The sequence below is a fragment of the Adiantum capillus-veneris genome, chromosome 17, assembly GCF_014529385.1.
Source record: "Adiantum capillus-veneris isolate H3 chromosome 17, ASM1452938v2, whole genome shotgun sequence".
In the NCBI taxonomy this organism is placed as follows: Eukaryota; Viridiplantae; Streptophyta; class Polypodiopsida; order Polypodiales; family Pteridaceae; genus Adiantum; species Adiantum capillus-veneris.
In genome coordinates, this window is record NC_140947.1 from 147707203 (window position 1) to 147730981 (window position 23779).

Sequence of the window (23779 nt, forward strand, 5' to 3'; positions counted from 1 at the left end):
CAGATAACTATAGCAACATTTCGCAAAACTTTGCAAGATCTGTCGCTATGCGCAATGCGAAATATGGCACACAAGGGCATACACAAGTGACTCCAAACTCCAACCAAATGATGACTAAAAATCACATGTCAAAGTGGGAGTAAACTCAACCACTAAACTGTCAAAGAGCAACCTACGGATACGTAGAAGCTATGGCGAGAACCTGGATAAAATTTAACAGAGTTTCTTCTATAAATTGAGCCAAATCTCAAATAATCTCAGCCATAAACAAATACACAAATCCATATATGGCATACATAAACCGCCAAGACCATGGCAACATAGCTCACTCTCGCATGAGTGGCTCTCTGGACAAATGCATATCCAAAAACCTGTGTACACCTATGAATTTGTTGGTTGCTGCAGAAAATACTCCGTGTGTGTGAGATATACCAAAAACAGTGTTTTTGGGACCCGAAAGTGCACAAATAAACCTACTGCTGTACCTGCTATGATTCAAAGCATAATTTCAGCAAATAGACATCACCATCGCGTCCGGAGCGTGCCAAAACCCTAACCTAGACTCCTGGATCATGTAGATCTGACTCTGTATGACGAAGCTACGCAAAAAACTGCGTTTTAGAGCCCGAAAATGGCAAAAACGAGCTGCACACAGTCTTGAACCTGCTCCTGCTCCACTCTGCGTGATGCAATGTCCTCTCAATGCAAGCTCCAACGCAAGAGCTTTGCCACAATAGCATCCAATCACTCGAATGTCAAGCTCTCCTCCGCCGAGCACTTCTCTAACGAGCTCCACTGAGCTCAAAAGCTCCTCTCACCAAGGAAGCCGCAACCACCTCCTCGACCAAGCTTGACCACACCAAGCTCCTAAGCTCCAAAGACAATGCTCCTCAAGCTAAAATCGCTCTCCGTGAAACTCCGCGATCGAACTCCACCGTCGAGAGCGAGCGAGCTATCGCCTCGAAGCTCTCAAAGCCGTCGTGCTCTCCGCGGTCACCATAGCTCTGATACCAATTGAAGGGGATCGGGGAGCACCACAGACGAAGAGTGAGAGAGAGAGAAGGAGACACACAACACGATGTGGGTGGGGAGACTCAAAACAGTGAGCAGCCCCCTATACACTTATGCTATGTATAAGGTATACAAGTCAGTGGGCGCCCAGACTGTGGGCGGCCGGGCAAGGCACAGACGCCTATACCCCAACATTATTCTCGTGCATCAATGCATGATATATGCCTTTAGAATGGAGTTTCCAGAAAAGACTACTTTCAAAACTGTTTCCCATATTGACTCCGACCATTGCTTGCGCCATAATTTGGTGAGAAGTACACTCCCTTGGTTTGTGGTTTCAAAACATGTCTGTTCTTTGGCCACGTCCATGCTTTCCACTCGAATCAAGAATCACAATCTAGCATATACCACCTATTTAGATGTTCCAGGGCTCTGTTGATCACCAAGCTTTTAGTCTTGTTGAGGCTACATTTACTAGCTAGTTGGTTTGGTCTTTTCTAGCTAAAATTTTTGTAGTCCCAAAGTTGGCCAATACGTTTGATACCTTTGTTCTTAATTTGTCTGGCAAGTTGCCTCCAAAAAGAGGTCATAGAAATTCTTACAGCCTTAGAGAGCCAAGGGGACGAATGAGTCATGGATTTGTGGAAGTACCTTGCTAGCTCTCCCCACTCCAAAGACTATGTTGCCTTGTTGCATTTTTGAAAGAGCTCGTCTGTCGATCCACCAAGTTTAAGGATAGCCCAATGAGGGGCAAAGAGCTTATGGTGTACTTCCAACCCTTTCCATAGGTCGAGGATAAAAAATTTGCAATGATATACATTCATTGAGGACTATAATGAGATAAAGTGAATTCTCTCCACTTTTGCCATCTAAAGCACTTTTGATAACTTTTACATCAAATGATTTAGCTGTGGTGACAAGCCTGAGCACATCCTCCATAATAGCTTTGCACCTAACAATAAGGGAACCCGTAGAAAAAGAGAAAGAGCCATCAAATATGGCTTTGTTCCTTTCAATCCAAATTTGCCATAAGTATTCACCTCTTAGACAAGTCCATAAGGGGATGTCAGTAAAGCTGCACTCCCCTAGAAGAATAAATCTCCAAGAGAGTTTTGATTTGGCAACCTCCCCCGCCTGCTGCATAACTATTTTAAAGCATGGAGTTGTGTTTACATGTGATGAAAAGGTGAGCCAATGATTCTTCTTGAGCCATACATCTCTTAGACATCCCATCAGCAATTCCCAGTTTTTTAGCTTTGGAACTCCTTTGGAACGTGTCCACAAGCCTCGGTGAAGGATATGCCAAAGTAGACAGCTATGTTTGATTGACATTGGGGAGGGCCAAATGCATTGGAAACTGTAGGACCACTGTTTGGCATTCCAAGAAAGGTTCCACATGTTATTAAGCTTCAACACCAGATGTGGATCATTAATGGAGCTGAACCTTTGGAGTGGTAAAAATCTCTGCAAAACTTTGATAGAATATTCTGGTGTTCCTTATAGATGCACTACAACTCCTCCTTTACTCTGAGGATTCTAATGCAAACCAGGTTAGTATAGCCTTGAGAAATCCTAAAATGTTGCATCAATTGCCGATTTGTGAGCCCCAATCCCCATCTTTGTAAACATATTTCCAGTTTCTTAATCCTGCCTTGAAACATTTGTGAGCTTTCCTAGATAAGTTCCACCCATGAGCCTTGGAGACCCAGCCATACCACATGGAGTCTTGCAACCACACTGCATGACAGAGAGTCCAGCCTTGAGGGGGTTCCCAACTAGGTTTTTTGTATGTCCAAGCTTTCCAAAACCTGCAAGTCAAAATAGAGCCCTTAGGGGTAAAATCGGCATTAGATATACGAAGATCTTCAAGTGGGAGACCTTGCCAGGCTTTGTACCCATTGAGGTAGAAGTTAGAGGTGTTCTCTTTTATGATCAAAGCCCATTAGTCAAGGGAAGAGAATGCTCTTAGAATCCATTTACTAACCTACTTGCATGACAGCTCTTGCAAGTTAAGAATGACCAAGCCCCCATTCTCCTTACCACTGCAACATATTTGACATGACACCTTTGGTATTTTACTGCCATAATCAAAGCATCCCCATAAAAATCTCCTTGCCAGAGAGAAAAAATTGCTTAATTGATACTGAGAGGGCATCCAACATGCTAAAAAATACACACAACATAAGACAACAAGTAATGGTTAAGCACAAAGACTTTGGTAGACATACTTGGTTGATGATTGTGCCATAGAAAAATTTTCCTTCTGAATTTGTCTAGAACCCAATCCCACCTTTGATTGAAGGATACTTTGAACCCCATAGGTATACCAAGCAGTCTGAAGATTTGGCCATCCTCAATGGGTTTTCATCCTGTAGACTTGATCAATTCTAGACATGTACCATTGAAAACTTTGAACCCAGTTTCGAAATGATTAATAACTGAATTGAAGACTTAACATAAGGAAGCTCGAAGTTCAGAGAACTATCAAGGTGTGGCCAGCCTGCTCTAAAATGGTGCTCACCTTTTTGTAGTTCAAAAACCAAAGTCTTATGGTCAAAGAGTAGCAGTGAGGAGTCAGCTTTGCAAGAAACCATCAATGTTCTTGAACTAGGTCCACAATCATATACATTCTGTCCAATCTTGCAAACCTGAAGCAGTTACTCATCTGATTGTTGGTCCATGTGAAGCTTGAGTTCTCTAATAGATCCATAAGTACTTGCTTGTCAGTCAACTCTTCCCAAGAATTTTTTTCATTCCCCTGAATGACCTAACCCAAAGCATTCCAACTATCTTTAATATTAAAGTCACCTACAATAACCAAAGGATTAGGTAAAGCAGATAATTCAAACCAAATCAATCTCCTTTCAGACATAGAGTTGGAAGCATAAAGGCACACTGTAACATTTAATAGCCTAAAATCTTATGTGTAGCGGAAATTAGCATGAACATAGTGAGCATTTCATTAGAGTTGATTCCTAATGAGAATTACAAGAGTGCTTGGGTGGAGAGAGCAACAAAAAGCATAACACCTAGTTAGATAGCATCGACAATACTTTCAAAAGAGAGAGCAATTAAGCTATTGACAACAGTTGAGGACCGGATTTGCATGGAGCCGGTCCCCCCTCCAAAAGGCTTTGTATTATGGTTTCTCCCATCAAGAGAGACATTGTACAATACAATTCTTTGTGTTCCTTCAAGACTAGCTAGTGCAATGAAGATGGAAGCTTCATACACCAAGCAAAACACTTAATCAAACACAACTTGAATTATCCCCGTTCTCAGACCCAAGACCTCACACACCTTCGAAGATGGTGAGAGCTAGCAGGGTATGAGAGTAGATTGAGAGGAAAAAGAAGTATCTTACGAGAAAGAAGTACATCTCCTCACATAATCACTCATATTAGCATAGCTTAGCTTAGTAATTAGCTTGGTAGAGAAGATGAGCATGCATTGAAGCTTGGCTCTTGGTTGGATTTGCATCCACATGCCAAGAGAGTGTTGATGTAGGCTTCTATCTCACAAGCTTGGAGTAGGTGATGAGCTCTCCATTAAAGCTTGGGAGGAGATAGAGTATTTTCCCTTCACACATGGTCAAGTGTGAGAATGTGAGAGTGAATGCCAAGCAAAAATCAGCCCCCTCTCTCTCTTGGGCGAGCCCTAGCTGCTATGTTAGTCTGGCTTTTGCCTCATTGGACCTCCCCAGGTCAAGCCAATAGGGATTAAGCAGCATAAGTGATAGCCTTCTGACATGTGTCCCCCTTTCCCCTTTTGTGAGAGCTTTAGATAATTAAATAATTAAACTAAACTCTCATTGGACCCCTTTGCCTCCTGGCCAATAGGAATCAGGCAAGCCATAGGGCTCCTGAATGCTCATTGGACCCCTTGGGAGACTGCCCAATAGTCTTCTAGGACACTTAATTCTTATTGGTTTCTTTTATTAAATGTTTTTAAATTAATTAAACTAGATTTACTCTAGCCTAATTCTCATTGGTCCACTTCAAGGGTCTTCCAATAGGAATTGGGCATACCTTGTGGGCATCTGGCCTAGGGAGCTGACATGTGTCCCTCATTCCCTTTGTGTAAAGGGAGCCTGTGTGTGTGTGTGTGGCTTTCTCTCTCATCCCCTAGCTTTGGGGCTCGCCCCCTCCCATGTAGGGATGCAGAAAGACTTTTTGGGCACACACTAAGCATCCAATTTTCCCTAAGGTTGACCTTTGGACACAACCTTTGAATTTTGGAACCTTAGCATTTTGGAAGTCTTAATGGGCTGAACCTTAGGGTCTTTTTAGCCCGTTGTTTCACATGGCTCTTTTGCAGATGGCCCCCCCTTTGGATCCCTATTTTCCCTCCTTTGGATCCCTACTGTGGCCGGTCTGCTAACTTAACCAATATTCTAGCTTTTTCTCCCTTGGCACTTCCCCACATTAAATGATCAGTTTAATATGAGAAAATCATTTAGGAGAATTAGATATTGATTATTATGACATTACCTCTCTCTTGAAATCATAGTCGTCCTCGACTATGGTGTAGAGAAGATAAAGCATATGCATGAGTCCTTTTCTTAGCGGGTAGAGGATCCCTATGTTACCCTACGACATCATTCCATAATGGATGACTAGTCCATTTGGCGCTTGAGAGCCTGAGGCTGCCGCAAGCATGTCTGCACATTAGTCCTATCAGTCTTCCATAGTAGAGTGACAAGCTCTACTTGGTGTTTGGGAGACGTCGTCTCCACAAACTTGATCTAAGCATGCATACTACTTCATTTTTGTGCACAAATCAAGAAAAAGAGAGTCTTATAAGACAAAAATTTTTGTTCATTTTTAACATTTTGTACATTTGCTTACTCTTGGGAAGCATTGTAAGCATTGACAAGGTTTAGGTTATCCTTTAATTGTATGCCTTGCATCCATTTAGCATCTTCAAAAGGATAATTCTTAAACTTAATAAGATATCGTCGGATAGTCTTACCGCCTCTTAATACCTTGTCTTCATGTCGAAGAATGGACTCGGGCTGCAGCACCTCCTCGTGGTCCTCGATCTCCGGTGGGTCTTCAATAGTTGGTTCTTGAGGTGGCTCTCCTTTGTAAGGCTTTAAGAGGCTCACATGAAAAGCATTGTGTATGAGCCAATGATTGGGCAACTTAAGTTGATAGGCCATTTCATTAATTGGCCTAAGAATCTGGAAGGGACCATAGTACCTTTTTGCTAGTTTAGCATAGTACTTTTGGTGGCCCGTAGGATTCTTGCCCGTCGTGTGCCTTAATCGAGCCTTGGGAAACTTTAACAAGACCCAATCGTTTTCTTTAAAGGCTTGGGCTCTTCTGTGCTTGTCAGCAGCAGCCTTTTGCCTTTGCTGTGAGATAGAGATAGCATCCTTAATCTTTTGGAAAGATTCTTGTAGGTCTCGGCTATACTCATCTGCAGCGAAGATCTTCCCATGTACCTTAAGTAGCAAGGGACTTTTTGATCTTCCCTCAATTACCTCGAAAGGTGCTTTTCCTGTAGAAGTATGTACAGTGTTATTGTAAGCATACTCTACTAGGGGTAAGTACTTCTCCCATTGGGATCTTTGATCTACTTCCGTTACATAGGCTTTTAGTAGATCGAGAATAGTTAGGTTAGCTATTTCACTTTGGCCATCAGTTTGTGGATGATAGGCCGAAGAGAAGTTTAGCCTTGTTCCTAAATTCTCAAAGAGACCCTTCCAGAAATTACTGGTCATTCTAGGATCTCTATCCGACACTATGGACATTGGCAAGCCATGGTACTTGAAAATTTGTGAAATGAAGAGGGTTGCCATTTGATGGGCTTTGATAGTCTTTTTGACAGGTATAAAATGAGCTTGTTTACTGAACCTGTCTACTATCGTCCATATTCCCGTATTCCCATGGATAGACTTAGGCAATCCAAAGATAAAATCCATGGATATGCTCTCCCACGGTGAATTAGGGATTGGCAAGGGTTGAAGCAATCCAAGTTGCTTCCCTCTATCAAATTTTGTCTTTTGACATACCACACATTTGGAAACATACTCATGTATGTTCACTTTCATGGTAGGCCAATAGAAATATGTTTCAATTCCCTTTAGGGTAGACTGAATCCCTCTATGCCCCGCATATGGGGGAGCATGAGATTCATACATTACTTTCTCACGTAGTGAGTTAGTAACGCATAGTCTATTGCCATAGAGAAGATAACCATCTTGTAAAGTAAATGGTTCTTCTTTCTTCCCTAATGCAAGGGCTGAAATCAAATCTCTAAAATCGGGATCAATAGCATACTCATCTATCATTGAAGATAGATCATTGTGAGTTGCTATGGAAACCGCATTCACTCTCGGTCGTCTTGAGAGTGCATCGGCTACTTGATTATGCTTGCCAGCAATGTGAGCAATATGAAAATGAAATTGCGAAAGGAAATTTGCCCACCTCATTTGTTTGTCGGAGAGCTTGGTCTGCGTCATGAAGTACTTAAGACTTTGGTGATCCGTTCGCAGAATGAAAGGAGTCCCCAATAAATAGTGCTTCCATGAGTCTAAGGCATGTAGAACTGCAAGGAGTTCTTTTTCGTATATGCCTAGAGCTTGCTCAACAGGGTCGAGCCTTCGACTCTCATAGCCTATGGCGTGCCCTTCTTGAAGCAAAACAGCCCCAAGGCAATCACCACAAGCATCACATTGGACCTCAAATGGTTTTGAGAGATCCGGTAGTGTAAGCACAGGTTGAGAGATAAGCTTTTCTTTAAGCTTTTCGAAAGCATTGTTTTCCTTAGCAGACCACGTATACCTAACATTTTTCTTTGTTAGGTCATGTAATGGTCCCGCAATTTGTGAGAACTTTTCTATGAAGCGTCTATAGTATGCACACATACCTATAAAGCTTCTTAGTTCATGAAGATTCCTTGGTTTAGGCCATCCTTTTATTACCTCTAACTTGGATGGATCCATTTGGATTCCATCTTGAGAGATAATGTGACCTAAATATTGAATCTCTTGCAAGAAAAATTCACTTTTCTTTCGATTAACATAAAGTTTATTCTCTCTTAAAACTTGAAATATTACCTGGAGGTGTTGCTTGTGTTCCTCTAATGAATTAGAGTAGATGATAATATCATCAAAGAACACTCCAGTGAAGGTTCGATGAGGTCTGAACAGCTTCTCCATCAAGCGGTTAAATGTGGCTGGTGCATTAGTCAAGCCAAAAGGCATGACAATGTATTCGTAAAGACCAAATGTAGTACGAAATGCGGTCTTTACAATGTCTTGATCAACTATCCTTATTTGATGATAGCCACTTTTTAGGTCAATCCTACTGAAGTAGGTCGATCCTTGTAGCTTATCAAATAGGTCTTCTACCCGTGGAACGGGAAACCTATTCTTGATAGTGATCCTATTTAGTGCTCTATAGTCGACACACATACGATATGTGCCGTCTTTCTTTTGCACTAATAGCACAGGTGAGCAAAATGGAGATGAGCTAGGCCTAACCATGCCCTTCTCAATTAACTCATGCACTTGCCGCATAATCTCCTCTTGTTGAGCTTGAGAAACTCTATAAGGAGGTTTGTTAGGCGGTGAACTTCCTGGAAGAAGTTCAATTGCATGGTCGTCATTACCTCGTTTAGGAGGTAGCTCACAAGGGATGTCGTCAATAAAGACATCTTGAAACCCCTTGAGAAAATTGGATAACTCTAATTCCTTTTGGTTGCTTTTATTTTCTTTTGCTAAAGCATTAGGTTCATTTTGAGAATCTTTAACAAAAATCATGTACACGGAAATAGAGCTCTTTATTGACTTGTTGAAAGCTGGTGTATGTACAATGGGGATGGTGTTACCCATCTCCCTAGCATCTATATACATGTCCTTTTCCCTGAACTTAAAGGAGATTCTCCTTTCAGGAAATTTAACATGGGCAGCCAAACGGTCAAACCATGGTGCCCCTAGGATTACATCCTCATGCTTGAGAGGAGAGATAAAGAAGTCCTCTTTGTCCACATAGCCTTGGACATGAAGCCTCAATTTCCCGATTAAGGGAGTGACTGAAGCTTCTTGCCCCTTGAAGGCACTGTCTGCGGGTAGGATATCTCCCATCTCGTAGGATTGTATGCCTAGCTTGGTGGCTAACTCCATAGATATAAAATTGTGAGTAGAACCAGGGTCAAAGAGAATAAAAGCATCATGTTCTCTTACCTTTCCCCAAGCATGGCATAGAGGAGATCCTTTGTGGTGAGTTTGGTGAATCTCCTCCTCTTGGATTTCAACCAAAGAAGCTCTAGGAGGATCTTGGCGGTTGTTCTTTTGGGGACAAGCGCGGTACGCATGCCCTTGTTCGCCGCACTTGAAACACCGGTTATCTTTACGATAACGCTCAAGCTCTTCAGGAGAGAGTTTATTCTTTCCTTTGTAAACTCCCTTCTCTTTAGCTTTGTTGGAATTGCCCTTAGGAGACTTTTGGACATTGTCCTTCCCCTTAGGCTCATTGGAACCTTTGTTTTCCGGGGGCTTATTATTTCTTTTACCCCCCGTTTGGAAATTGATTCGCGAGGCCACCATAGTATGGTGTATTACCGCCGATATGGTACGTGGCCTTTGGGAGTTGACATACTCCGCCATTTCTTCGGTTAAGCCCGCACAAAATTGTTGCTTTTGCTCTCCAAAATCCAACTTTTTGAAGACAGTGGCTTTGAGTTGTAGGTCCCAAAACTTGTCTACATATTTGTGGATGGATTCATTGGGAGAGAGCTTTAAGCTTCGCCATTCGGTGAGTACTTTGTCTTTGGCATCGGTGGCCAAAAACTGCTTCATAATGGAAGCTCTTAAAGCCTTCCATGTTCGTGGAGCTTCACCGTTGGCTCGTAGGCTAGACCACCATTGTCTGGCGGACTTTTGAAAGTGCATAGCTACATGGCGTAGCTTAGAGGACTCCGTGAAGCCCTCATCTCCAAACGCCGCATCGAATTGCTGGATAAAGGCCAAAACTTTGTCTGTAGCACCGAAGGTGCCATCATAGGTAAGGAAAGAGATGCTCTTCCCTCCCTCTTTGAATTTCTTCAGCTTGGACGACCTCTTCCATGCGGCATAGGATTTTCTATGGCCTCTTCTTTTTGATGGTTCAAAAGTTGCACCATCACTTTCTTCAGAAAATGAAGAATTTGAAGAAGGTGGAGAAGAGGGTGACCTCTTTCTCGCCTTTTTCTTGTCTTGATCTTTGTCGTCTTCACCATAGCTTTCATAAGAGGAAGAGGATGAAGAAGATGGAGAAGAGGGTGTCCTCTTTCTCGCCTTTTTCTTCTCTTGCTTTTTATCATCCCTCTTTGAATTATGACGTGGAGAAGAGTATGATGGTCTTCTCCGCTTTGGTGGTGATGGAGAGCGTTTAGCCCGCCGTCTTCGTGGAGCCATCTCCGCCGAGGTGGCGGGAGACTCGCTTCTTTCTCGTTCCTTCGGTGGAGGCTCTTGAGTTCTCCTTTGGGAAGGAGATGCATCATCAAGAAGTAAGTTCTTGAGCCCTTCATATGGATTCTCTTCTTCTTCCCGAATCGGAGAGAGACCTCTTTTGGTAGTCTCACAAGGAGGCTTCCTAGGTGTTCTCTCGTCATGGTGATGAGCTTGGAGAATCCCGTGAGCACGGAGCTACCGTTGCACTTCACTTTGGAGAGATGGATTGCCCATGGCTTGATGAAGCCTAGAAACAAGATAATTAACAAGCATTGAAGCATCATTAGTAGCTTGCTCATGAGCAAAATCAAAGTTATCAACATTAATTTCACTCTCTTTAATATTGTCAGCCATTCTAACAACTTTTAGGTGTAAACTTTTTAGGTGTACTTTGGCACTTCAAGCCCTAGTTGCTACTCCTCTTTACCCCTTTAGAAAAAGCACTCAAGCTACTGTACCCGCGGCTCGAATACCATTAATTGCAAGGAATAGAAGAGAGGGTCTTTCGACACCAAAACAGCACCGGCTCCTGTCAAGCTTCTAATAGCTCAATAGTGGTTAAGCCGTAGGCAAGCCCCGTAGGACTCCACTATTAAGACCATAGCTCTCGACGGTGATGCCCCGTTAACTGCACAAAGGCAGGCGCACTGAAAGGCTGAAAAATCCCTATTCTACTTACTCACAGGCAATTAATAATACCAACCATTTGTAGCTAGCTTGAGGACCTCCCTTCTTGAGCAAGAAAAGAGAAACCTTGAGCTCTGATACCAATGTAACATTTAATAGCCTAAAATCTTATGTGTAGCGGAAATTAGCATGAACATAGTGAGCATTTCATTAGAGTTGATTCCTAATGAGAATTACAAGAGTGCTTGGGTGGAGAGAGCAACAAAAAGCATAACACCTAGTTAGATAGCATCGACAATACTTTCAAAAGAGAGAGCAATTAAGCTATTGACAACAGTTGAGGACCGGATTTGCATGGAGCCGGTCCCCCCTCCAAAAGGCTTTGTATTATGGTTTCTCCCATCAAGAGAGACATTGTACAATACAATTCTTTGTGTTCCTTCAAGACTAGCTAGTGCAATGAAGATGGAAGCTTCATACACCAAGCAAAACACTTAATCAAACACAACTTGAATTATCCCCGTTCTCAGACCCAAGACCTCACACACCTTCGAAGATGGTGAGAGCTAGCAGGGTATGAGAGTAGATTGAGAGGAAAAAGAAGTATCTTACGAGAAAGAAGTACATCTCCTCACATAATCACTCATATTAGCATAGCTTAGCTTAGTAATTAGCTTGGTAGAGAAGATGAGCATGCATTGAAGCTTGGCTCTTGGTTGGATTTGCATCCACATGCCAAGAGAGTGTTGATGTAGGCTTCTATCTCACAAGCTTGGAGTAGGTGATGAGCTCTCCATTAAAGCTTGGGAGGAGATAGAGTATTTTCCCTTCACACATGGTCAAGTGTGAGAATGTGAGAGTGAATGCCAAGCAAAAATCAGCCCCCTCTCTCTCTTGGGCGAGCCCTAGCTGCTATGTTAGTCTGGCTTTTGCCTCATTGGACCTCCCCAGGTCAAGCCAATAGGGATTAAGCAGCATAAGTGATAGCCTTCTGACATGTGTCCCCCTTTCCCCTTTTGTGAGAGCTTTAGATAATTAAATAATTAAACTAAACTCTCATTGGACCCCTTTGCCTCCTGGCCAATAGGAATCAGGCAAGCCATAGGGCTCCTGAATGCTCATTGGACCCCTTGGGAGACTGCCCAATAGTCTTCTAGGACACTTAATTCTTATTGGTTTCTTTTATTAAATGTTTTTAAATTAATTAAACTAGATTTACTCTAGCCTAATTCTCATTGGTCCACTTCAAGGGTCTTCCAATAGGAATTGGGCATACCTTGTGGGCATCTGGCCTAGGGAGCTGACATGTGTCCCTCATTCCCTTTGTGTAAAGGGAGCCTGTGTGTGTGTGTGTGGCTTTCTCTCTCATCCCCTAGCTTTGGGGCTCGCCCCCTCCCATGTAGGGATGCAGAAAGACTTTTTGGGCACACACTAAGCATCCAATTTTCCCTAAGGTTGACCTTTGGACACAACCTTTGAATTTTGGAACCTTAGCATTTTGGAAGTCTTAATGGGCTGAACCTTAGGGTCTTTTTAGCCCGTTGTTTCACATGGCTCTTTTGCAGATGGCCCCCCCTTTGGATCCCTATTTTCCCTCCTTTGGATCCCTACTGTGGCCGGTCTGCTAACTTAACCAATATTCTAGCTTTTTCTCCCTTGGCACTTCCCCACATTAAATGATCAGTTTAATATGAGAAAATCATTTAGGAGAATTAGATATTGATTATTATGACACACACTATAGTGTAATTGAAAGGGCCATTGAGGGACAAAGCTATCCAGCTACCCTTAGAACCATACATCACTTTGGTAATTTTGTGCTCATGCCCCAAGTCAATACCGAGAGCAACACCACCCTTCCCTACAATGTGCTTAGTATTAAACCATTTATGATTTCTACTTATTCTCTGCAGATTAAAATCTAAAGCCTGGACTTTGACCTTCACCTCTTGCAAGCAAATAAAATCTAGCATGAGCTACATATCAGTGATCCATTTTTTAATGGAGGCTGCCCTAACTGGGTCTATAATGCATTTGCAATTCAAAGAGACACATGTGATGATCTCATTCATTTTTAAAAGTTCTTGGATGGTTTAACTGGAGACACAAAAAGATGGTTAGGATCATTGGATTTCTCTTTCTTTCTTTTTGACTTACCCATATGAATAGGTATGATTTCCTCTTCTGCTTGAGTCATTAGAATGTCAACTGAGTTGCGAGGGGATTGGGAGAGTTTTCTAGCATCTTGATCATCATGAGCTTGCAACTCTCTTGTGAAGGCATCTTCAGCCTCTTGAACCAATTGATCCTTTTGAATAGTGGTAGTTGAAAAAGGTTGAGGAGTTGACAAAGGCTTTGCCACTATCAGATTCTTCAGAGTCTGATGAAAGTCCTCTGGCATTCTCTGAAGGGCTAGCTGGTGGAACCATAGGGCTTGAAGAAGGTTGAGGAGTAGGGGCAACAACCTTTGGAGAGGATGGTCTAGCTTGAGTCACTCTAGGGGAATGAGCAAGGCTGGTGTTGTCAGCTAAGGCCTCTGCCAACTCTCCTGTTGAATGGTCAAAAACATCATCCAGTAATGCGAAACCTATTGACATATCTATTAGTGTTATTGTTTCTAGAGGATTGTCTGTTACTTGAGGTGTTTCTTATGTTAGCGGTTGAAAGCCCTGAATGTTATCTTTTTCCTTTCTTTTATCCACGTCCTTCTGAGCTTTGTTAACCAAATTAGGGCAATCTGTGATTAGGTGGCCCTGTTTACAGACAATGAAAACAAGCATTTAGATTCCTGTAAGATAATTTTTTGGACATGTAAAATATTCTCCAGTTGATCCTTTTTAGTGATAGTATCTCTGAGATTAGTATCAGTATCTACTTCAATAAGGAGCTGAGGATCCCACTTGGGATTAATACCATTAGATGGATTTTGACCCAGTACTTTACCAACCTGATTGCCAACATGTTTAGCCATGGGAAGAACTCTATTGGGAAATCAGTAAAATCAATCCACGGAGGAACCTTAGAAGGATTTTTACCTTTGGGATCAAATCCCTTATAGCACTTAAAGACAGAAAGGGGGGTATTCCTGATTAACCATTGTCCCCTACTGATGACTTGCAAAGCACTATCTGCTTCATCAAAAACGAAAAGATAATAGTTGTTTGGGAGGCATTGTCCCTGAGCAAGGATGAGGTTTCTAGCTTCCCATTCCTAAGAAATCCATTGCTTTAAAATCTCAACAGGGGGTCTAATCCTGTGACATAAGCCAACTACTACTCTATCGTGTAGATTCTTGAACTAGCTTTCAAGCTCCCCTACACCCACAGTGACCTCCCCTGTTGGACCCACACATTGGTGGGATGTGTTATCATCTGGATCTTTATCAGAGGCCTGATCAGCCTTATTTTTCTCTGAAGCAGCTCTGTCCTAACCTGTCTTAGGGGTATGACCATGTCATAAATTTAATATCTAACAAACCCAAATGATTTTCTCATATAAACTGATCATTTAATGTGGGAGAATAAACGGGAACAAGGGCTAGAATATAGACATGTTCTTCCAAAGCTTTCTCACCACGAGGCCAATGGTAAAGGGGTCCAAATGAGAGATGGTATGTCAAAGAGCAAGGCTAGCCAATGGAGCTTAAAAGAATTTAGGGTTAGCTTCATTGAAGACCTCCAAAGGTTAGTGTTAAAAGTCCTTTGACCTTAGGTAAGCTAGGGTTGTGCTTGAGGTGGGAACCCATCCCAAGCTTGAGATGCTTGTCGTGCTTGCTGACTAAGGTGCTTGAGGTGCTTGCCGACTAGGGAGTTTGACATGCTTGTGGGAACAATACCCAAGCTTGAGGTGCTTTCTCATGCTTGCTGACTAAGGTGCTTGAGGGTAAGGTGCGCCCTATAAGAGGGGGCTAGAGAGAGAACACACACACCCTCACACAAGGCAAGCTTGGTATACATAAATCATATAGGACACTTGTCAAGTTCCTCCTCATGTTGCCTCATGGTGTGTCTAAAGCCTATCGGTTAGCCTCCCAAGAGGTCCAATGATAATTTAGTAGATTTAATTAATTGTTTTTGCATTTATCAAGTCCTCTCTCTCAACAGGGAAAGGGGCTACCCTTGTTGCTTGTAATGCATCCTTCATGTGATTGCCCAGTCTTGCAGGGGTCCAATGAGCTTCAAGCTTGAGCTACAAGGGGGGGTCGACCAAAGCAAGAAGGGGGCTAGCTTGGGGGGTATACTCTCCCACACACACTCACACACACTCTCATTGCGTGAAGTCAAAGTGCAAGAGCTCCATCTCCTTCTCCAAGCTAGTAGAGAAGTTGAGAGCCTACAACGACACTGTTGGCTATGGAATGCAAATCCAACCAAGAGCCATGCTTCAATGCTTAAGCTTGCCATCTTCCCATCTTCATTACTATGCTATTATGTATGCTAGCAAGAGGAGTGATGATAAGTGAAGAACTACTTCTTTCTCCTATGGAATGTTTCTTCTTCCTCTTCCCTACCCTCATTCCCTGCTAGCTCTCTCCACCTGGAAAGAGGGATCCTCTTTTCTCAAGGAGTAAAAGAAAATGAGTGATTAAATGTAGTAACAAAGTTAATTTCCTCAAAGTTTGCATGTGGACTCTCTCTCTCTCTCTCTCTCTCTCTCTCTCTCTCCATGCGCGCGCGCACACACACACACACACACACACACACACACAAACAAACACATAGGGCGAGCAAGGACCTTGTGCTCGTCTAAGGTGGGCAAGCCTTAAGACAAGGGCTACTCCCTTACATAAATAGGGAGACAATGCTCATGAATGAATTCAAGCCACATGTAAAATGTAGAAACTCGTCTATGTATAGCTCACGGGTTGCATAAAGATCATGTTTTACTTTTCAAGATGTCTTTGGATTTTCTAGTTGTCCATGTGGTTTTTGCAAGTCCCCTTGCTTTGGAAAATAATGCAATTTCTTTGCACATGCGTAAAGTGAAAAGAAGAATGGATTGTCTTTGGATCACATGAACGTGGTGTGTAGTCTTTTTCATGTTTAGAGACGAGAGTGGTTCCACCAACACCAATACTGTGAAGTAAACATTTGAAAGCAAAGAGACACCTAATCTACTTGCTTCTCCCCTTAGATAGCCACAAGATTCCTTTATGTGTTAGCTATTCTACACTCCGTTGAATCGCTAAAGGCTGGAATATTTTGGCCCTTCGGTTTTCTATAGTTCAAGATTTCTCTCTCTGGATGCCTTGCCTTCCACCAGGACAAGCGACGAAACTGATGTTGAATTCTAGATCCCTGAATCCCTAAAGAAGCATTGCAATAGGAGGGTATGCGCACAAGGCTATATCAACTATTATTTTTGAACAAACATACTACTTGGGCGTTACAAACCGGTTCAATGCGAACAAGTTAGTGCCACTACCCCCACACAACAAATATATACATTAACAAGTGATAAAATCACAAGGCCTACCAGGCATGATAAAATTTTCTTTTTGACATGCAATTTTTCAAGCCCCCTTTCATATGTTTTGTGTAATGCAATCAACTTATATAATTTTCCATATATAACGTTAACTTAAAGATATAAATACAAAAAATGATAGGCAATTTTGAGATTGTTTTGATAGGCAAAATAGCCCTTGACAAAAAAATAGGTGTCAATTTTTTAGGCCTTTATCTGAGGCTAGATCCCACTTTAAAATCACTACATCTCTAAGCTTTTTAAAAAAAAAACATAAGCACATAAAATTGAATTAAAAAAACACCCTTAAGCTCTACACCCTAAGCTTTAGATCCCTATGCTCTACACCCCACTTTAAAAATAAGCTCTAGAACCCTTTTTACAAATTTAAAACTGTAGATCCCTAAGTTGTAAATCCCACTTTAAAAGTTTTAAAGTTCTAAGTCCTAAAACTCTAGCATCTCTGGGTGACCCTCCCCCTACTTGTGGATCCATGTAACATTTTCACTTTCTTTAATTCAAAGTTTTACCTTCTAATAAAAAAAAACTCTAGGTCCTCATTGGATCGTTGGAGACCTTACTTTAAAAGTTCTACATCTTTAAGTTCTAAACTTAGCTTTAAAATCTCTAAAAATAAAAATAAACAAGGTGAAGATGCACGGTGGCCTGCATAAGGATGTAGGAGTGTGGAGTGAAAAAGTTACGGGTGTTGAAAAGGTAGCATGATGTATGTCGCAGAATGATATGATCAGTACATGAAATTTGTGCCTCTTTGGCACATGCACAATGTGGAGCTAGTCCATATGTGATTCAAGGAAGATCCATGGATGGTTGTAATTCCTGTCAATCTCTACTTAATCCCATATTTGGCAAAGGAAGAAGAAACGTGCTTGTAGGAACGGTTTGGAATGATACTGTCAGTGTTCAAGTCACCAAGATTACATTGTAATTTCCTTGTTGTGATTGCCAAGGAAGGATGTTACTGGGTCAAGTAAGTTTGACTGTGTACTCGCACACACACACACACACACACACACACTTATACTGACATATTGTCAGTTAATTTCTCAGCTCTCAGCTTTGTGTATGCTTGTAGGCTTGCAGGTCAAGCATACACAAAGTCAAATTCAATAAACATTCGAATTTAGGACAAAGTGCAAGCATGAGGCCTAGTTTTCGTTGAAAGGAGACTTTTCACAAGCAACAGGTCATAAGACGCGTTATCCTCAGTGCCAGAACTCAGGACTTGACTCGCGACTCCTGGATATGCCCTGGATAAGGCTACAATAATTGAAACAAAAAAGCCCAATGGTTAGGTCCTGGATATGCATGCCCTGACGTACAAAAGGCTTACGAAATCTTCAGCAATGCAGCGTTCTGAAGCTGTAGTAGCAGCTAGCTCTTTGTGTTTTGTTGGATCAAAATTAGGATTCATTTCTACAGCTACATCTCCTGCATGCTCATCATATCACATCTAAAGAACGATCCCCAATCTAGTCACACTCCCATATCTCACAATGTGGAAGGTGGCGCCATCACTGGCGTGAGCATCTCTGACATCAAACTCGCCAAGAAAGCCTGGATCCTCCCTGGCCAAAGTTGCACCATCATCGACCTCATGCCCGTCAACTATGCCTTCGACGTCCAAGCCGAAAAGCTCCCCTTCGTCCTCCCCACCATCTTCACTGTCGACCCCAAAGCCGAGAACCAAGACGCCCTCATCAAATACGCTCGCCCTGTCGCTCCCCATGACAAGCACTCCAACCATGTCAAAGACCTTGTCAAGGGCATCATCGAAGGCGAGACACACATCCTTTCTGCCGCCATGACCATGGAGATCTTCAAAGGCACCAAAGAGTTAAAGCATGAGGTCTTCCAGAAGGTGCAATTGCTGCTCATCTATAATGCCAATGTCAAGCAGCTTGTTGATGTTCTTGGCCATGAGTATTTCTCCTTCTTGGACCAAAAGATACAGTAAGAGGCTACCAATAATGCCAATGTCAAGCAGCTTGTTGATGTTCCTGGCCATGAGTATTTCTCCTTCTTGGACCAAAAGATACAGTAAGAGGCTACCAATACTGCCAAGGTTGCGGTTGCGAAGGCCAAGTATAAGGGAGATGTCGGTGCCAAAGAGCGGCAAGGGCTTACACAGCATAACGCCGCAAGGATCGAGACCAAAATCTTCTCGATCAAGCAAGCACAGATTGCAAAGCAGCAAGATTTGCAAACTCCGTACATAAGGTTTGGTGTTCAAAACACCAAAACCAAAAGAAATATCCAACCTTTATGTCAAAACAAGCCAGCCCTAACACCATGGAACATCCACAAGAGGATCGCTTAGCTATTTGGACCACCTGTGAACATGGGTAAGACAAACCACCCAACCATAACCACGATCCAAGAACCCTCAAAGCAGGCCAACTTCCAAGGACGTAATTGAGCACCTGTAAAACTATGCATCCCACATGACTTGGCCTCACCCACTAAAGGCGACTTAGTGCTTGCCTAGCCTCATGGACTTTTCTCCATTACTAGAGGTGTCATCATCACTAATGAGGTTTGTGGCCTCCTTTGATGAACGATTGGACACAATAACCACACTCACATCGGCATCCACGGTACACCCAGATGCAAAAGATCCCGCCTGTGTCCTACACTAGATCCCCTCTCCTGGGTCGTGGAAATAACAGTTCCCCATTTGCAAATTCTTGTATAATAATTAAGAAAATAAGCATACAATGAAACACAATTTTCACAAACCTGTTCTTTGTCCCTTGTTAATCAGCATATGTTAAGGCTTCAAAAAAGATAAGACTTGAAGCAAAAAATGACAAGAGGGAGCCTCGAATTGATGGTTAACAGAAAAAATGCTGTTCTGCAGCACATTAAGCCACCAACCCTGCTTATCTCAACATTTAAGTTTTGAATACTTCTCAAAAGAATCAATCACAGCTTATAGCAAGTAAGCACTCTCTAGTGAGTTATGCTTGTAATAAGGCCAGTCACCATACTTACAAACATCATAACGCATCTATCTCTTCCACTTTCTGTAACCAGTCAACTAAACTAATTAAAGACCTCACAAAACTGCATTGCCCATAAAATTATTTCTTTCTTATTTCACTACACAGAAGCACTGCAACTAAAGTCCCCCAAAGACAATTCATGAGCGAAAAAGAAACAGATTTCTTTGGAATGGTATTTAGCAAAAGGAATCAAAGCCACACAAACCATCTCAGCAGTTTCACAATGCTACGCTCTGATCGTTACAAGACTGACTGACTCCAATGAGTAATCCCTACTTATGAGTCACACATATGAATTTGCATTTAGCAGCACAAAAAAGGAAAAACAAAAGCATGTGGGACAGACAATGAGCAACATACATTGCTTTTTTCTGAGCGTCTACAATTTCGAGCTTCAACACTACCAAGGCAGGCACCTGAGAAAATCAGAGAAGCATCACCTAGCTGATGTAAAACAGCTCTAAATCAAAACGCTGTCTTCGTTTGAGATCCAACAGGGAACCTTTAGGGCTGCACCTCAGAAAAGCATTGTTTCTACTGTCCTAAACACCAGGGCTTTAGGGATTGAAGCAAGTCTCCCAATAGGAAAGGAGGCATGTGCCAAAGTCTCCATTAATGCTTTACTAATCATCCAGCCCAAGTTTTCGCCAGATTTGTCATGTCTGAGACAATCGCTTAAACAACCTCAGCCACCATCATGATGTACAATATTGTCAAGCCTGCACTTGTACCATACAAAAGCCATTGACAAGCAATCATACAGAGAATGTTCATGATAATCAAGGCCGCAACCTCTTCAAGCCTGTCGTGCCTCTTGTGACTTGAATCCAATGTTCACAGACGCTCATATATCCTTTCAGCATCAACAAAAGACTTATTCCTTTCATAGCAAAGACCCAGCTTACAGAGAACCTTCAGGTTATCTGGGGTGATTTGGAGGCATTTCTGCAAATCAGGAATGGCAGCATCCACATTCCGCCGACCTTTGGAGAAGGAGAGAAGGAGGCTGTCACGCCACAGGAGAGCATCACACATCTCAGAAGGAATCATGACATTTTCCATATCATCTGAAAGGGCTATGTTCAAAGAATCAGTGGCACCAAGCAAAAGCCCTTGCTGCTCAAGAGCATAGGACTTCAATACATGGAAAGAAACGTCCTTTGGATCAAACGCTATGGCCTTATCAATCTCTGTGTTCGCGTCCTTGGCAAGGGAGAGGGCTTTGGGTGTACTTGCGGAGGAATGTGATTTCTCTAGTAGTTGCACGGCCTTGCTGAAATGCTGTCGAGCTAGAGCACAACAATATTCAATTTGGGATACTCAGAACAGATCATCCATTTAATTTTAAACAGTGTAGTTTACCACAAGGATCGACTTAATGGAAGAGATAATCTAACAGACATTTCATAGAAATTTTCACTCCAATTTGTCACTTATGATCCAACACAATCTCTGACAATATAACAACATAAGAAGCAGCATTCAGCATACCTGCTAAGACCTGCATCCAAGTAGCTAAGGTAAACTATAGGACTCTCCTCTGGTATTCTGAATGAATAGTCCTAAAATACATCACTGGAAACAGACATCTGCAGAGGCACTATAACTATTATCATCAAACAATTTGCTACAGGGTCCCAAATGTGCGGCGCTTTATACCCAAGTACTCAAAGCCAATCCTTCCAATGCCACTCTCTACTCATTTGTTTTAGTACCAAAGAACCAAGTCTAATGTGAAAACTTTCAGCATACCGCAATAAGCCTCTAAGCGACAAAGGCAATACCTTGCTAGTGAGTGTCTAACCCACACATGCGGCAAGATAACTAGGGTATGAGCTCTTTCAAGTAAGGCACAGTTCACAACAAAACTTTCAATCAAGTAGAATCCAATTTCCTGTAGACATAGCACTCAGTAAAGCACATCCTTTGGGGCATTTTCTCACGTAGTTTCCTTAATTGGTAAATACAAACAACTGAAAGACAAGATATCAGTGAGTGTGTCTCCATAAGGTTTCATAGACACAACAAGATCTCACTAACAATAACCAATTCGTGGCAAAAATCAGTATGTTTAGCTCATCTGAGAAAGCCTACCCGTGTGCATGTAGTCCGGGCAGAGGACTTGCAATGTACGTAGCCTGAGGAAATCGCCCTCCCAGAGAGAGAGAGAGAGAGAGAGAGAGAGAGAGAGAGAGAGAGTTTAACATTGAAGGTGTTCTCCAAGTGAAAAGAGAGAGAGAGAGAGAGAGAGAGAGAGAGAGAAAGAGAGAGAGAGAGGGGGGTCTCTGGCAACTGACGAGTGGGCTGGAATCCGCAATCCAACACAGACCTGGAATAGTGAAAGTGGCACGCCTCCTGTCAGCTCTACACAATAAAAATAAGGTGGAATGGTGGGCGAAGCTTCGCACCAGGCCTGTCTACTGAATGCAGTACTACACGAACAAAACTGAGCTCACGAGTTCACCTGCAACAAAAGACTTAAACAAAAAATACACGACATCGCTTGGAGGACGCCTAAGCTGACCCAATACTAGGGCCTTTCTTTAGGAGGCCAAAAATCTTTAAAGGTTAAAGCACTAAATGATAAATTCCTTCTATAAAGTTTTAACTAACAAAAATGATAACTTTAGTCTTTTACCTCAAGTTTCAAAGGGTGAACCAAATTCTCAAAAAGAAAAGGTGGATAAAAGAACTTTTCATATTTCAAAATGAAAAGGTGACTCTTTGGATTTGTGGAACCTATTAGGTTTTATCATTTAACATTTAAGGATTTAACATGTAAGGCTCTCAATTTGTAAATCCCACATAATTAGTATTAACCAAAAGAAGAAAGATACAAAGATAGACCACGCAAAGTTGGTTTTCCATGGGGATAGTAAGACTAAGAGAATCTTGCTTTTGCAAGGAGCCAACAACCCATACATACATAGACTTGTTACATCAACAAAGGATTACGTCTTTTTTTTCTTCTTCTTCATGAGACTGGTATTGGTTGAGGTTCTCGATACCTCAACAAGGTGGCAACAAGGTCTAGCTTTAGGTCTTGGATGACTTTGACATCAATGTGGGGTTGGGGGGTTTCATTGGTCTTCGCGACCTCTTGCAAGGGTCCGACAAGCATATCTAGTTCTCTTGCTAATCTTCTGAAGGGAGACTATTCTCTTTGATCATTTCTTCACTTGCAATGTTATGGACACTCTCGTTAATCTGTTGTTCGATTGTGTTCATCATTGTGTCAAGTTGCTCTCGATTTCACCGTCCGACGTATCTTTCTGAGCGTATTCATCAATGATACACTCTTCCTTGTGTTTTTGCATAGAGGGTGGGTATGAATCCTCCATGACTGCAACCTCTGTCTCTTTGCTAAAACAAACATGTTTGTACTACATTACAAACACTAGATGAGACTAGTATTAGCACTTAGGCTATTATTGATGGTAAAGTTTACAACGGAATCAAGGAGTTATACAATGAGCTTGATTGATTCTAATGAGTCTAATAAGATAGAAGCTTTAGTAAAGAAGAAATATATTATTAATTTCAACGAGAATCAGAAATCTTGTTGTATGTTCGAGCGTGTGATTCAAGGGATTGATAGCTAGATATTTAATTTACATGCATATGATACATGCACAAATACTAATTGGTTTGCCATTAGCAAAGGCCTTAGTAATCGTTTTGCTTTTTTTCTTTGGAGATATGGCCATCATGATTTTAAGTGGTTTGTGAGTTATGATGGGTTTTATTTCTTCCCTAAGGAAAATTGATCATGAAATAGAGCAGAAGCAAGGGAAGGTGGTATAAGAAGTAGTGTCTTTGACACCATCAGTGGGGCACCTTGGGAAGATCTTTGCATAATCAGCTTTCCCTTTTCAATAGTTCCTTTTGATAAAAGTAACCCATGTGACAACTTTAACGGGTTCTTGTTCTCTCTCTCTCTCTCAAAATTTCAACGATGATTTGGTACATGGTACAGGTCTTTGCCATAAGGTTTCTTAAAAATACAAGAATATAAGGCATTAAAGAAGTGACAGGAAAAGAGAAGGAAGAGAGAGTGTGCCATGGGTTTTCCAATAACGACCAGGCGGTGGTTTGCAAGAAGGTCACCAAGCAGGAAGCTACCAAGGAGATGGACTTACACGCACAAAAGGATACTTTTAATCAATTATAATAGTACCCTGCTTTTGAAATGCTAAATTCATTGCCTATC

The 23779-nt window shown here is 42.0% G+C and overlaps 1 protein-coding gene and 1 pseudogene across 1 annotated transcript; both read right to left on the reverse strand.

Annotated features, from left to right (window-relative positions):
• Positions 1-18017: 18017 nt before the first annotated feature.
• LOC147438292 (uncharacterized) lies at positions 18018-18311 on the reverse strand. The gene has a single exon (XM_086486104.1). It carries the CDS (start codon positions 18309-18311, stop codon positions 18018-18020), a length of 294 nt encoding a protein of 97 aa, XP_086342230.1.
• Positions 18312-20348: 2037 nt separating this feature from the next.
• Positions 20349-21076, reverse strand: LOC147438293 (uncharacterized; annotated as a pseudogene).
• Between the last annotated feature and the right edge of the window lie 2703 nt (positions 21077-23779).

What these genes read in the sequence shown, in the direction of transcription:
- LOC147438292 (XM_086486104.1), bottom strand. Translation starts at nt 18,311, where the DNA reads ATGGTTGGAGTGCTTGTCATGGGGAGCGACAGGGCGAGCGTATTTGAT.